Source organism: Poecile atricapillus, unplaced genomic scaffold (genome assembly GCF_030490865.1).
Source record: "Poecile atricapillus isolate bPoeAtr1 unplaced genomic scaffold, bPoeAtr1.hap1 scaffold_326, whole genome shotgun sequence".
Classification (NCBI taxonomy): Eukaryota; Metazoa; Chordata; class Aves; order Passeriformes; family Paridae; genus Poecile; species Poecile atricapillus.
In genome coordinates, this window is record NW_026709124.1 from 24932 (window position 1) to 36406 (window position 11475).

The 11475-nt window shown below is 64.4% G+C and overlaps 1 protein-coding gene and 1 long non-coding RNA gene across 2 annotated transcripts; one reads left to right on the top strand and one right to left on the bottom strand.

Moving 5' to 3' along the window:
- Positions 1-2502: 2502 nt before the first annotated feature.
- Positions 2503-10348, top strand: LOC131574451 (histone lysine demethylase PHF8-like; the record flags this gene model as incomplete). Its single annotated transcript, XM_058828917.1, has 5 exons — positions 2503-3286; positions 4581-4666; positions 6032-6140; positions 8913-9073; positions 10308-10348. Coding segments are annotated over exons 1-5 (495 nt in total), but the record flags the coding sequence as incomplete, so codon positions are not given.
- On the bottom strand, positions 7796-8654 carry LOC131574452 (uncharacterized). The gene is made up of 3 exons (XR_009276508.1): positions 8419-8654; positions 8108-8365; positions 7796-7850 (listed from the first exon to the last, which is right to left on the bottom strand). It is a non-coding gene; the product is annotated as an uncharacterized LOC131574452 (long non-coding RNA).
- Positions 10349-11475: the final 1127 nt, after the last annotated feature.

Sequence of the window (11475 nt, forward strand, 5' to 3'; positions counted from 1 at the left end):
TCCCACCCCCCCAAATTGGGGGACCCCAAATTTCCAGCCCTTAAATGGCCTCGTTTCACCCCAAAATTCCCCTTTTTTGGGTCCTGTGCTGTGACCCCGATTTCTGGCCTCAAAATTGCCTTGTTTTGCCCCAAAATTCCTCTCGTTTTGCTGCCCCTGGGGGGGCTGAACCCAATTTTGGCCTCAATTCACCCTCAAAATCCCCCTTTTTGGGATCACCCGACCTCCCCAATTTCTGGCCCCAAAACCACCTCGTTTTCACTCCAAATCTCCCTTTTCTGGCCCCAAAAAATCTCTGGATTTTACCCCAAACCCCTCGTTTTTGGGTCATTCCCCATTTCCAAGGTGACCCCACTTTCTGGTGCCCAAAATCCCCACGTTTCACCCCCAAACTCCCCTTTTTTCCTGCCCTTCCCACCCCAATTTTCTACCCCAAATCCCTCATTTTACCCCCAAAATCCCCATTTTTGGGCCTCTCCCCCTCTGCATGAGGTGACCCCATTTTTTACCCCCCAAATCACCTCGTTTCACCCCAAAACTCCCTTTTTTTGTGGCCTTTCCCCATCTATTTTCACACCCCCTGAATGTGATGCCACTTTCCAGCCCCAAAATCGCCTCATTTCACCCCAAAACCCCTTTTTTGGGCCTATCTCCTCCTTTTTTACCCCTCCCACAACATTTCCCCACTTTTTGCTCCCCAAATCACATCCTTTTCCCCCAAAAGTCTCTTACAGGGGCTGCCCTTGCCCTGTCGGGATATCACCCCAGTTTTTAGCCCCAAAATCTCCACATTTCACACAAAAATCCCTTTTTCCTGGGCCTTGCCGCTCTTTTTGTCCCCACACGAAGCGACCCCGATTTTTAAGCCCCCAAAACGGCCTCGTTTTCCCCCAAAACACAAATGGTTGAACCCCAACCTCTCATTTATCCCAAAATTCCCTTTTTTTCCCCTCAGACCACTCCAGAAACCCCCAAAATTCCCATTTTTTCACCCAAACCCCCTCACAGGCCTGGGATTCCCCCTCACGCGAGCGCGGCAGAGGGGAGCTGCTTGTACTGGATTTACTGGTGTCCCACCCCCTCCATACTGGTCGTACTGGTGCAAGAACCCCTCTCTCATCCCTCCACCCCTCCCTCAGCCCAATTTTGGGTCGTTTTGTCGTGTTTTCCGCTCATCTACCTCACCCCTTCACCAAGCCAGCGAGGTTTCGGGGTGAATTCTCGGGTGTTGTGGTCGGAGAGGGTGGGGAAGGCGTTTGGTTTGCGGGAAGATTGTTAAAAAGCGCGGAAAAAAAAAAAAAAGAGAAAAAAAAAAATCTTAAAATTTAAGAAATAAAAGCGTGGCTGGTTTGCGCCACTCTCAAAATGGCGGCCGGCCCCCGCCACACTCAAAATGGCGGCCGGACCCCGCCACACTCAAAATGGCGGCCGGCCCAGCCACACTCCAAATGGCGGCGCCGCTCCCAAGATGGCTGCGCTCCCGCGCACGCGCAGTGGGGGCGTCCCGTCCTCCCCAAAATGGAGCCCCGCGCCCTTCCCAAGATGGCGGCGCGACGCGGCCAAAATGGCGCCCGGGCCCCGCCCCCTCCCTCCCCGTTTCCGCGTTTGAATAAAACTTTCCCGGGCGGCCCGGAGCGCGCAGAGGCCGCGGCGGCGGCGGCAGCACCGGGCCCGGGGCCGGCAGCGGCGGCGGCGATCGGGCAGCGGCGGAGGAGCGGCCGCCGGAAGCGCCGGGCCTCGGCGGGGCGAGCCGCGGCCTAGTCGGGAGGTGGCGGTGGGGGGGGCGCAGGCCTCGCCGCGTCCCGCAGGCCTCGGGGTGGTCCCGCCGGCCTTGAGGCGCCCTCGGGGGGATTTTTGGGGGTTCCCGAAGCTTTTGGGGGGTCCCGAGGGTGTTTGGGGGGTCCCAGAGCGCGGGGGGAGGAGGCGGCCGGGACCCCACGGGCGCTGTGAGGGGAACCGGGGCCCTGCGGCCCTTTTGGGGGTCCCCTCACCCTCAGGGCCCCTCGGGGTAGGGGGAAACCTCTGGGCGCATTTTTGGGGGGCTCTGGGCTCTGTAAAACCTCGGGGTGGGGGTCCCGGAGCCCTGGGGACCCTCCGAGGGGTCTCCCAACACCTTTAAACCCTTTAAAGGAGATTTCAGCCCTCAGAGTTTAGGGGGTCCCCCGCTCTCCACAGCCCCAGGAGGGTTTTTTGGGGAGGGGTCCTGCCCCCAATTCCCCTCAGGACCCCCCGCGTTTTTGGGGGGCTTTGGGGTGGTTTTGGGGAGCAGAGAGAGGTTGGGGGTTCTCCTTCAGGCTGGGGAATCAGGCGGGGATTTTGGGGTGTTTCTGAGGGGGATTTTTTTGAGGGAGTTTTTTTGGGGTATTTTGAGGCTGTTTTGGGGCATTTTGAGGCTTTTTTTTGGGCGTTTTGAGGCTTTTTTTGGGGTATTTTGAGGCTGTTTTGGGGCATTTTGAGGCTTTTTTGGGGTGGTTTTGGGGCTGTTTTGGAGTTTTTTTTGAGGCTTTTTTTGGGGTGTTTTTGAGGCTGTTTTGGGGTTTTTTTTGAGGCTGTTTTGGGTTTTTTTTGAGGCTGTTTTTGGGGTGTCTTTGAGGCTGTTTTGGGGTTGTTTCTGAGGCTGTTTTGGGGGGGTTTTGAGGCTGTTTTTTGAGGCTGTTTTGAGGTGTTCTTGAAGCTGCTTTTGGGGCTGGTTTTGGGTCTTTTTGAGGCTGTTTTTGGGGCGTTTTGAGGCTGTTTTTGGGGTGTTTTTGGGGTTTTTTTGAAGCCGTTTTTGGGGTATTTTTGAGGCTGTTTTGGGGTATTTTTAAAGCTGTTTTGGGGTGGTTTTGAAGCAGTTTTTGGGTGTTTTTGAGGCTGTTTTGGGGCAGTTTTGGGGTATTTTTGAAGCTGTTTTGGGGTGTTTTTGGGGCAGTTTTGGGGTATTTTTGAAGCTGTTTTGGGGTGTTTTTGGGGCAGTTTTGGGGTGTTTTTAAGGCTGTTTTTGGGGCAGTTTTGGGGTGTTTTTAAAGCAGTTTTGGGGTAGTTTTTGGGTGTTTTGGGGCAGTTTTGGGGTGTTTTTAAAGCAGTTTTTTTTGAGGAGGGGGTTTGCCGTTTCAGGGGGGTTTTTTGGGGGGTCCGGGGGGGCAGCGCGGATGTCCCGGCCCGGGGGGGGGGGTCCGTAGGCTCGGGGGTCGCCCCGGGGTCCCGCCATGGCCTCGGTGCCCGTGTACTGCCTGTGCCGCCTGCCCTACGACGTGACCCGGTTCATGATCGAGTGCGACGGCTGCCAGGACTGGTTCCATGGCAGGTCAGACTGGGGGGCACTGGGAGGGGACTGGGAGGGCACTGGGAGGGACTGGGAGGGATTGGGGGGCAGTGGGAGGGGACTGGGGGGCACTGGGAGGGATCTAGAGGGGACTGGGGGGCACTGGGAGGGATTGGAGGGCAGTGGGAGGGATTGGGGGACAGTGGGAGGGCACTGGGAGGGGACTGGGGGGCACTGGGAGGGTTTGGGGGGCAGTGGGAGGGGACTGGGAGGGGACTGGGAGGGATCTAGAGGGGACTGGGAGGGACTGGGAGGGATTGGGGGGCAGTGGGAGGGGACTGGGGGGCACTGGGAGGGATCTAGAGGGGACTGGGGGGCACTGAGAGGGCACTGGGAGGGATTGGGGAGCGCTGGGAAGGGACTGGGGGACACTGGGAGGGGACTGGGAGGCACTGGGAGGGATTGGGGGGGACTGGGAGGCATCTGAGGGCACTGGGAGGCATCTGGGGGACACTGGGAGGCATCTGGGAGGGACTGGGGGACACTGGGAGGCATCTGGGGGGCACTGGGAGGGATCTGGAAGGGACTGGGAGGGATTGGGGGTCACTGGGAGGGGACTGGGGGGACTGGAGGGCACTGGGAGGCATCTGGGGGGCACTGGGAGGGGACTGGGGGGCACTGGGAGGGATTGGGGGGCACCGGGAGGGATCTGGAGGGGACTGGGAGGGGACTGGGGGGCACTGGGAGGGGACTGGAGGGCACTGGGAGGGATTGGGGGGCAGTGGGAGGGGACTGGGGGCACTGGGAGGGATCTAGAGGGGACTGGGGGGCACTGGGAGGGACTGGGGGGCAGTGGGAGGGGACTGGGGGCACTGGGAGGGATCTAGAGGGGACTGGGGGGCACTGGGAGGGACTGGGGGGCACTGGGAGGGGACTGGGAGGGCACTGGGGGGGACTGGGAGGCACTGGGAGGGGACTGGGGGGGCACTGGGAGGGACTGGGGGGGCACTGGGAGGGACTGGGGGGACACTGGGAGGGATTGGGGGCAGTGGGAGGGGACTGGGGGGGACTGGGAGGGATCTAGAGGGGACTGGGGGGCACTGGGAGGGGATTGGGGGGCATCTGGGGGTTACTGGGAGGTATCTGGGGGGCACTGGGAGGGATCTAGAGGGCACTGGGAGGGCACTGGGAGGGGAGTGGGGGGGACTGGGGGGCACTGGGAGGTATCTGGGGGTTACTGGGAGGTATCTGGGGGGCACTGGGAGGTATCTGGGGGTTACTGGGAGGCACTGGGAGTTACTGGGAGGCACTGGGAGTTACTGGGGTGTCCCCACAGCTGCGTGGGGGTGGAGGAGGAGGCGGCGGCCGAGATCGATCTGTACCACTGCCCCCAGTGCGCCGTGCTCAGGGGGCCCTCCGTCAGTGAGTGTACTGGGAGGGACTGGGAGGGACTGGGAGGGACTGGGAGCGACTGGGAGGGACTGGGATGGACTGGGATGGGGGACAGGCTGTCAGTGAGTGCACTGGGAGGGACTGGGAGGGACTGGGAGGGACTGGGATGGGGCACAGGCTGTCAGTGAGTGCACTGGGAGGGACTGGGAGGGACTGGGATGGACTGGGATGGACTGGGATGGGGGACAGGCTGTCAGTGAGGGGATTGGGAGGGACTGGGAGGGACTGGGAGGGACTGGGATGGGGGACGGGCTGTCAGTGAGGGGACTGGGAGGGACTGGGATGGACTGGGAGGGACTGGGATGGACTGGGAGGGATTGGGATGGACTGGGATGGGGGACAGGCTGTCAGTGAGGGGACTGGGAGGGACTGGGAGGAACTGAGATGGACTGGGATGGACTGGGATGGACTGGGATCAGGGACAGGCTGTCAATGAGTGCACTGGGAGGGCCTGGGATGGACTGGGAGGGACTGGGACGGACTGGGATGGACTGGGATGGACTGGGATGGGGGACAGACTGTCAATGAGTGCATTGGGATGCACTGGGATGGACTGGGATGGACTGGGATGGACTGGGATCAGGGACAGGCTGTCAGTGAGGGGATTGGGACGGACTGGGATGGACTGGGATGGGGGACAGGCTGTCAGTGAGTGCACTGGGATGCACTGGGATGGACTGGGATGGGGGACAGGCTGTCAGTGAGTGCACTGGGATGCACTGGGATGGACTGGGATGGGGGACAGGCTGTCAGTGAGTGCACTGGGATGCACTGGGATGGACTGGGATGCACTGGGATGGACTGGGATGGACTGGGATGGACTGGGACGGACTGGCATGGGTGCAGTGTCCGTCTGTCCCCACCATGTTTGTCCTCACCGTGTCCGTGTGTCCCCCCCGTGTCCGTGTGTCCGTCTGTCCCCCCCATGTCCGTGTGTCCGTCTGTCCGTGTGTCCGTCTGTCCCCCCCGTGTCCGTCTGTCCGTGTGTCCGTGTGTCCCCCCCGTGTCCGTGTGTCCCCCCCACGTCCGTGTGTCCGTGTGTCCGTGTGTCCTCCCCACGTCCGTGTGTCCGTGTGTCCGTGTGTCCCCCCCGTGTCCGTGTGTCCCCCCCACGTCCGTGTGTCCGTGTGTCCGTCTGTCCGTCTGTCCCCCCCGTGTCCGTGTGTCCGTGTGTCTCACTCGTGTCCGTCCGTGTGTCCATGTGTCCGCGCTGTGTCCGTGTGTCCCACTCGTGTCTGTCTGTCTGTCTGTCCGTGTGTCCACTCGTGTCTGTCCGTGTGTCCGTGTGTCCCACTCGTGTCTGTCTGTCTGTCCGTGTGTCCGTGTGTCCGGCAGTGAAGCGGCGCCGTGGCCCCCCCAAGGCCCCGGAGCAGGACCCCGGGCGCCCGGCGAGGACGGGCAGTGCCCAGTTCATCCGGGAGCTGCGGGGCCGCACCTTCCCCAGGTCAGGGGGCACCTGGGGGGCACCTGGGGGGGCTGGGGGGGCTGGGGGGCACCTGGGGGGGGCTGGGGGGCAACTGGGGGGGCACCTGGGGGGGTGGGGGGTCACTCTGGGGGGCACCTGGGGGGCTGGGGGGCACCTGGGGGGCACCTGGGGGCACCTGGGGGGGGGCTGGGGGTCACTCTGGGGGGCTGGGGGGCACCTGGGGGGGCTGGGGTGTCACTCTGGGGGGCACCTGGGGGGCACCTGGGGGCACCTGGGGGGCACCTGGGGGGGCTGGGGGGGCACCTGGGGGGCACCTGGGGGGGCTGGGGGGCACCTGGGGGGGCACCATGGGGGGCACCATGGGGGGGGTGTGGGTCACTCTGGGGGGGCTGGGGGGCACCTGGGGGGGCTGGGGGGGCACCTGGGGGCACCTGGGGGCACCTGGGGGGGCTGGGGGGTCACTCTGGGGGGCACCTGGGGGGCACCTGGGGGGGCCTGGAGGGCACCTGGGGGGCACCTGGGGGGGCTGGGGGGCACCTGGGGGGCACCTGGGGGGGCTGGGGGGCACCTGGGGGGCACCTGGGGGGGGCTGGGGGGCACCTGGGGGGGGCTGGGGGGCACCGGGGGGGCACCTGCGGGGCACCTGGGGGCACCTGGGGGTCACTCTGGGGGGGCTGGGGGGTCACTCTGGGGGGGCTGGGGGGCAACTGGGGGGGCACCTGGGGGGCACCTGGGGGGCACCTGGGGGCTGGGGGGGCACCTGGGGGGCACCTGGGGGGTCACTCTGGGGGCTGGGGGGCACCTGGGGGGCACCTGGGGGGCACCTGGGGGGGGCTGGGGGGTCACTCCAGGGGGCTGGGGGGCACCTGGGGGGGCTGGGGGGTCACTCTGGGTGGCTGTGGGTCACTGTGGGGGTCACTGTGGGGGTCTCACCCCACACCCTGTGCCCCCCAGTGCTGACGAGGTGCTGCTGAGGGGGGTGTGGGTCACTCAGGGTGGCTGTGGGTCACTCAGGACAGGGTGTGGGTCACTCTGGGTGGGTGTGGGTCACTCTGGGGGTCTCACCCCACACCCTGTGCCCCCCAGTGCTGATGAGGTGCTGCTGAGGGATGGTGTGGGTCACTCAGGGGGTGTGGGGTGAGGACCCCCTCAGGTGACCCACAGGGCCGGGTGTCCTTGGTCACTGTGGGGGTCTCACCCCACACCCCCTGCCCCCCAGTGCTGACGAGGTGCTGCTGAGGGATGGTGTGGGTCACTCAGGACAGGCTGTGGGTCACTCTGGGGGGGTGTGGGTCACTCCGGGCAGGGTGTGGGTCACTCAGGGGTCACTGTGGGTGGGTGTGGGTCACTCAGGGGTCACTCAGGGTGGGTGTGGGTCACTCAGGGGTCACTCAGGGTGGGTGTGGGTCACTCTGGGGGTCTCACCCCACACCCTGTGCCCCCCAGTGCTGATGAGGTGCTGCTGAGGGATGGTGTGGGTCACTCAGGGATGGTGTGGGTCACTCCGGGCAGGGTGTGGGTCACTCAGGGATGGTGTGGGTCACTCAGGGTGGCTGTGGGTCACTGTGGGGGTCACTGTGGGGGTCTCACCCCACACCCCGTGCCCCCCAGTGCTGATGAGGTGCTGCTGAGGGGGGTGTGGGTCACTCAGGGGTCACTCTGGGTGGGTGTGGGTCACTCCCATGGGGTGTGGGTCACTCAGGACAGGCTGTGGGTCACTGTGGGGGTCTCACCCCACACCCCGTGCCCCCCAGTGCTGACGAGGTGCTGCTGAGGGATGGTGTGGGTCACTCAGGGATGGTGTGGGTCACTCAGGGGTCACTCCCATGGGCTGTGGGTCACTCCCATGGGGTGTGGGTCACTCTGGGGGTCTCACCCCACACCCCGTGCCCCCCAGTGCTGACGAGGTGCTGCTGAGGGATGGTGTGGGTCACTCAGGGGTCACTCAGGGTGGCTGTGGGTCACTCCCATGGGGTGTGGGTCACTCAGGGGTCACTCTGGGGGTCTCACCCCACACCCCCTGCCCCCCAGTGCTGACGAGGTGCTGCTGAGGGGGGTGTGGGTCACTCAGGGGATGGTGTGGGTCACTCAGGGGTCACTCCCATGGGCTGTGGGTCACTCCTGGGTGGGTGTGGGTCACTCTGGGGGTCACTCTGGGGGTCTCACCCCACACCCCGTGCCCCCCAGTGCTGACAAGGTGCTGCTGAGGGGGGTGTGGGTCACTCAGGACAGGGTGTGGGTCACTCAGGACAGGGTGTGGGTCACTCAGGGGTCACTCCCATGGGCTGTGGGTCACTCCTGGGTGGCTGTGGGTCACTGTGGGGGTCTCACCCCACACCCCGTGCCCCCCAGTGCTGACGAGGTGCTGCTGAGGTGGGTGTGGGTCACTCAGGGGTCACTCAGGGTGGCTGTGGGTCACTGTGGGGGTCACTGTGGGGGTCTCACCCCACACCCCGTGCCCCCCAGTGCTGATGAGGTGCTGCTGAGGGATGATGTGGGTCACTCAGGGGTCACTCAGGGTGGGTGTGGGTCACTCAGGACAGGCTGTGGGTCACTCAGGACAGGGTGTGGGTCACTGTGGGGGTCACTGTGGGGGTCTCACCCCACACCCCGTGCCCCCCAGTGCTGACGAGGTGCTGCTGAGGGATGGTGTGGGTCACTCAGGGATGGTGTGGGTCACTCAGGGGTCACTCCCATGGGCTGTGGGTCACTCCTGGGTGGGTGTGGGTCACTCAGGGGTCACTGTGTGGGTCACTGTGGGGGTCTCACCCCACACCCCGTGCCCCCCAGTGCTGACGAGGTGCTGCTGAAGCCCAGTGGGGCCCAGCTGACCGTGGAGTACCTGGAGGAGAACAGCTTCAGCGTCCCCATCCTGGTGTCCCGGCACGAGGGGCTGGGCATGACCCTGCCCCCCTCATCCTTCACCCCCCGCGACGTCCTGCACCACGTCGGTGGGTGGGGGGCTCTGGGGGGGCTCTGGGGGGGTCTGGGGGGGCTTTGGGGGCATCTGGGGGGGGTCTGGGGGGCTTTGGAGGGGTCTGGGGGAGCTTTGAGGGGGTTTGGGGGGGCTTTGGAGGAGTCTGGGGGGGTTTTGGGGGCATCTGGGGGGTCTGGGAGGGATTTGGGGGGCTTTGAGGGGGTCTGGGGAGGCTTTGGAGGGGTCTGGGGGAGCTTTGAGGGGGTCTGGGGAGGCTTTGGGGGGCTTTGGGGGGGCTTTGGGGGGCTTTGAGGGGGTCTGGGGGGCTTTGAGGGGGTCTGGGGGGGCTTTGGAGGGGTCTGGGGAGCTTTGGGGGGCTTTGGGGGGCTTTGGAGGGGTCTGGGGGAGCTTTGAGGGGGTCTGGGGGAGCTTTGAGGGGCTTTGGGGGGGTCTGGGGGGGATTTGGGGGGGTCTGGGGGGCTTTGGAGGGGTCTGGGGGGGCTTTGAGGGGGTCTGGGGGGCATTTGGGGGGGTCTGGGGGGCTTTGGAGGGGTCTGGGGGGGCTTTGAGGGGGGTCTGGGGGAGCTTTGAGGGGGTTGGGGGGGCTTTGGAGGGGGTCTGGGGAGGCTTTGGGGGGGTGTGGGGGAGCTTTGGAGGGGTCTGGGGGGCTTTGAGGGGGTCTGGGGGGCTTTGGAGGGGTCTGGGGGGGCTTTGAGGGGGTCTGGGGGGGCTTTGGAGGGGTCTGGGGGGGCTTTGGAGGGGTCTGGGGGGGCTTTGGGGGGCTCTGGGGGGGCTTTGGAGGGGTCTGGGGGAGCTTTGAGGGGGTTTGGGGGGGCTTTGGAGGGGTCTGGGGGGGCTTTGAGGGGGTCTGGGGGGCTTTGGAGGGGTCTGGGGGGCTTTGAGGGGGTCTGGGGGGACGGGTGGGGGTCCAGAAGGTCCTCAGCAGGTTTTGGGGCACACAGGGGGGGTTTTCGGGGTTCCCAGCCATTTTTGGGGTGCTCAGCCCAGTTTTGGGGTGCTCAGGGAGGTTTTTGGGGTGCCCAGGGGAGTTTTTGGGGTGCTCAGGGAGGTTTTTGGGGTGCCCAGGGGGGTTTTTGGGGTGCTGATCTCGTTTTTGGGGTGCTGATCCCGGTTTTGGGGTGCCCAGGGGGGTTTTTGGGGTGCTGATCCCGTTTTTGGGGTGCTGATCCCGGTTTTGGGGTACCCAGGGGGTTTTTGGGGTGCTGATCCCATTTTTGGGGTGCTGATCCCATTTTTGGGGTGCCCAGGTGCCGATAAGGTGGTGCCAGTGCTGGATGTGGGGCGCCAGGCTGGTTTTGGGGTGCCCAGGGAGCTCAGGGAGGTTTTTGGGGTGCTCAGGGAGGTTTTTGGGGTGCCCAGGGGGTTTTTGGGGTGCTGATCCCGTTTTTGGGGTGCTGATCCCGTTTTTGGGGTGCTCAGGGAGGTTTTTGGGGTGCTGATCCCGTTTTTGGGGTGCTGATCCCGGTTTTGGGGTGCCCAGGGGGTTTTTGGGGTGCTCAGGGGGGTTTTTGGGGTGCCCAGGTGCCGATAAGGTGGTGCCAGTGCTGGATGTGGGGCGCCAGGCTGGTTTTGGGGCACACAGGGAGGTTTGGGGAGGTTTTTGGGGTGCTGATCCCGTTTTTGGGGTGCTGATCCCATTTTTGGGGTGCCCAGGGGGGTTTTTGGGGTGCTGATCCCGGTTTTGGGGTGCTGATCCCGGTTTTGGGGTGCTCAGGGAGGTTTTTGGGGTGCCCAGGGGGGTTTTTGGGATGCTGATCCCATTTTTGGGGTGCCCAGGGGGGTTTTTGGGGTGCTCAGGGAGGTTTTTGGGGTGCCCAGGTGCCGATAAGGTGGTGCCAGTGCTGGACGTGGGGCGCCAGGCCGGGTTTGGGGTGCTCAGGGGGGTTTTTGGGTGCTGATCCCATTTTTGGGGTGCCCAGGGGGGTTTTTGGGGTGCCCAGGGAGCTCAGGGGGGTTTTTGGGGTGCCCAGGGGGGTTTTTGGGGTGCCCAGGTGCCGATAAGGTGGTGCCAGTGCTGGATGTGGGGCGCCAGGCTGGTTTTGGGGTGCTCAGGGAGGTTTGGGGGGGTTTTTGGGGTGCTGATCCCATTTTTGGGGTGCCCAGGGGGGTTTTTGGGGTGCTGATCCCGTTTTTGGGGTGCTGATCCCATTTTTGGGGTGCCCAGGTGCCGATAAGGTGGTGCCAGTGCTGGACGTGGGGCGCCAGGCCGGGTTTGGGGTGCTCAGGGAGGTTTTTGGGTGCTCAGGGAGCTCAGGGGGGTTTTTGGGGTGCCCAGGGGGGTTTTTGGGGTGCTGATCCCGTTTTTGGGGTGCTGATCCCGTTTTTGGGGTGCCCAGGGGGGTTTTTGGGGTGCTCAGGGAGGTTTTTGGGTGCTCAGGGAGCTCAGGGGGGTTTTTGGGGTGCCCAGGGGGGTTA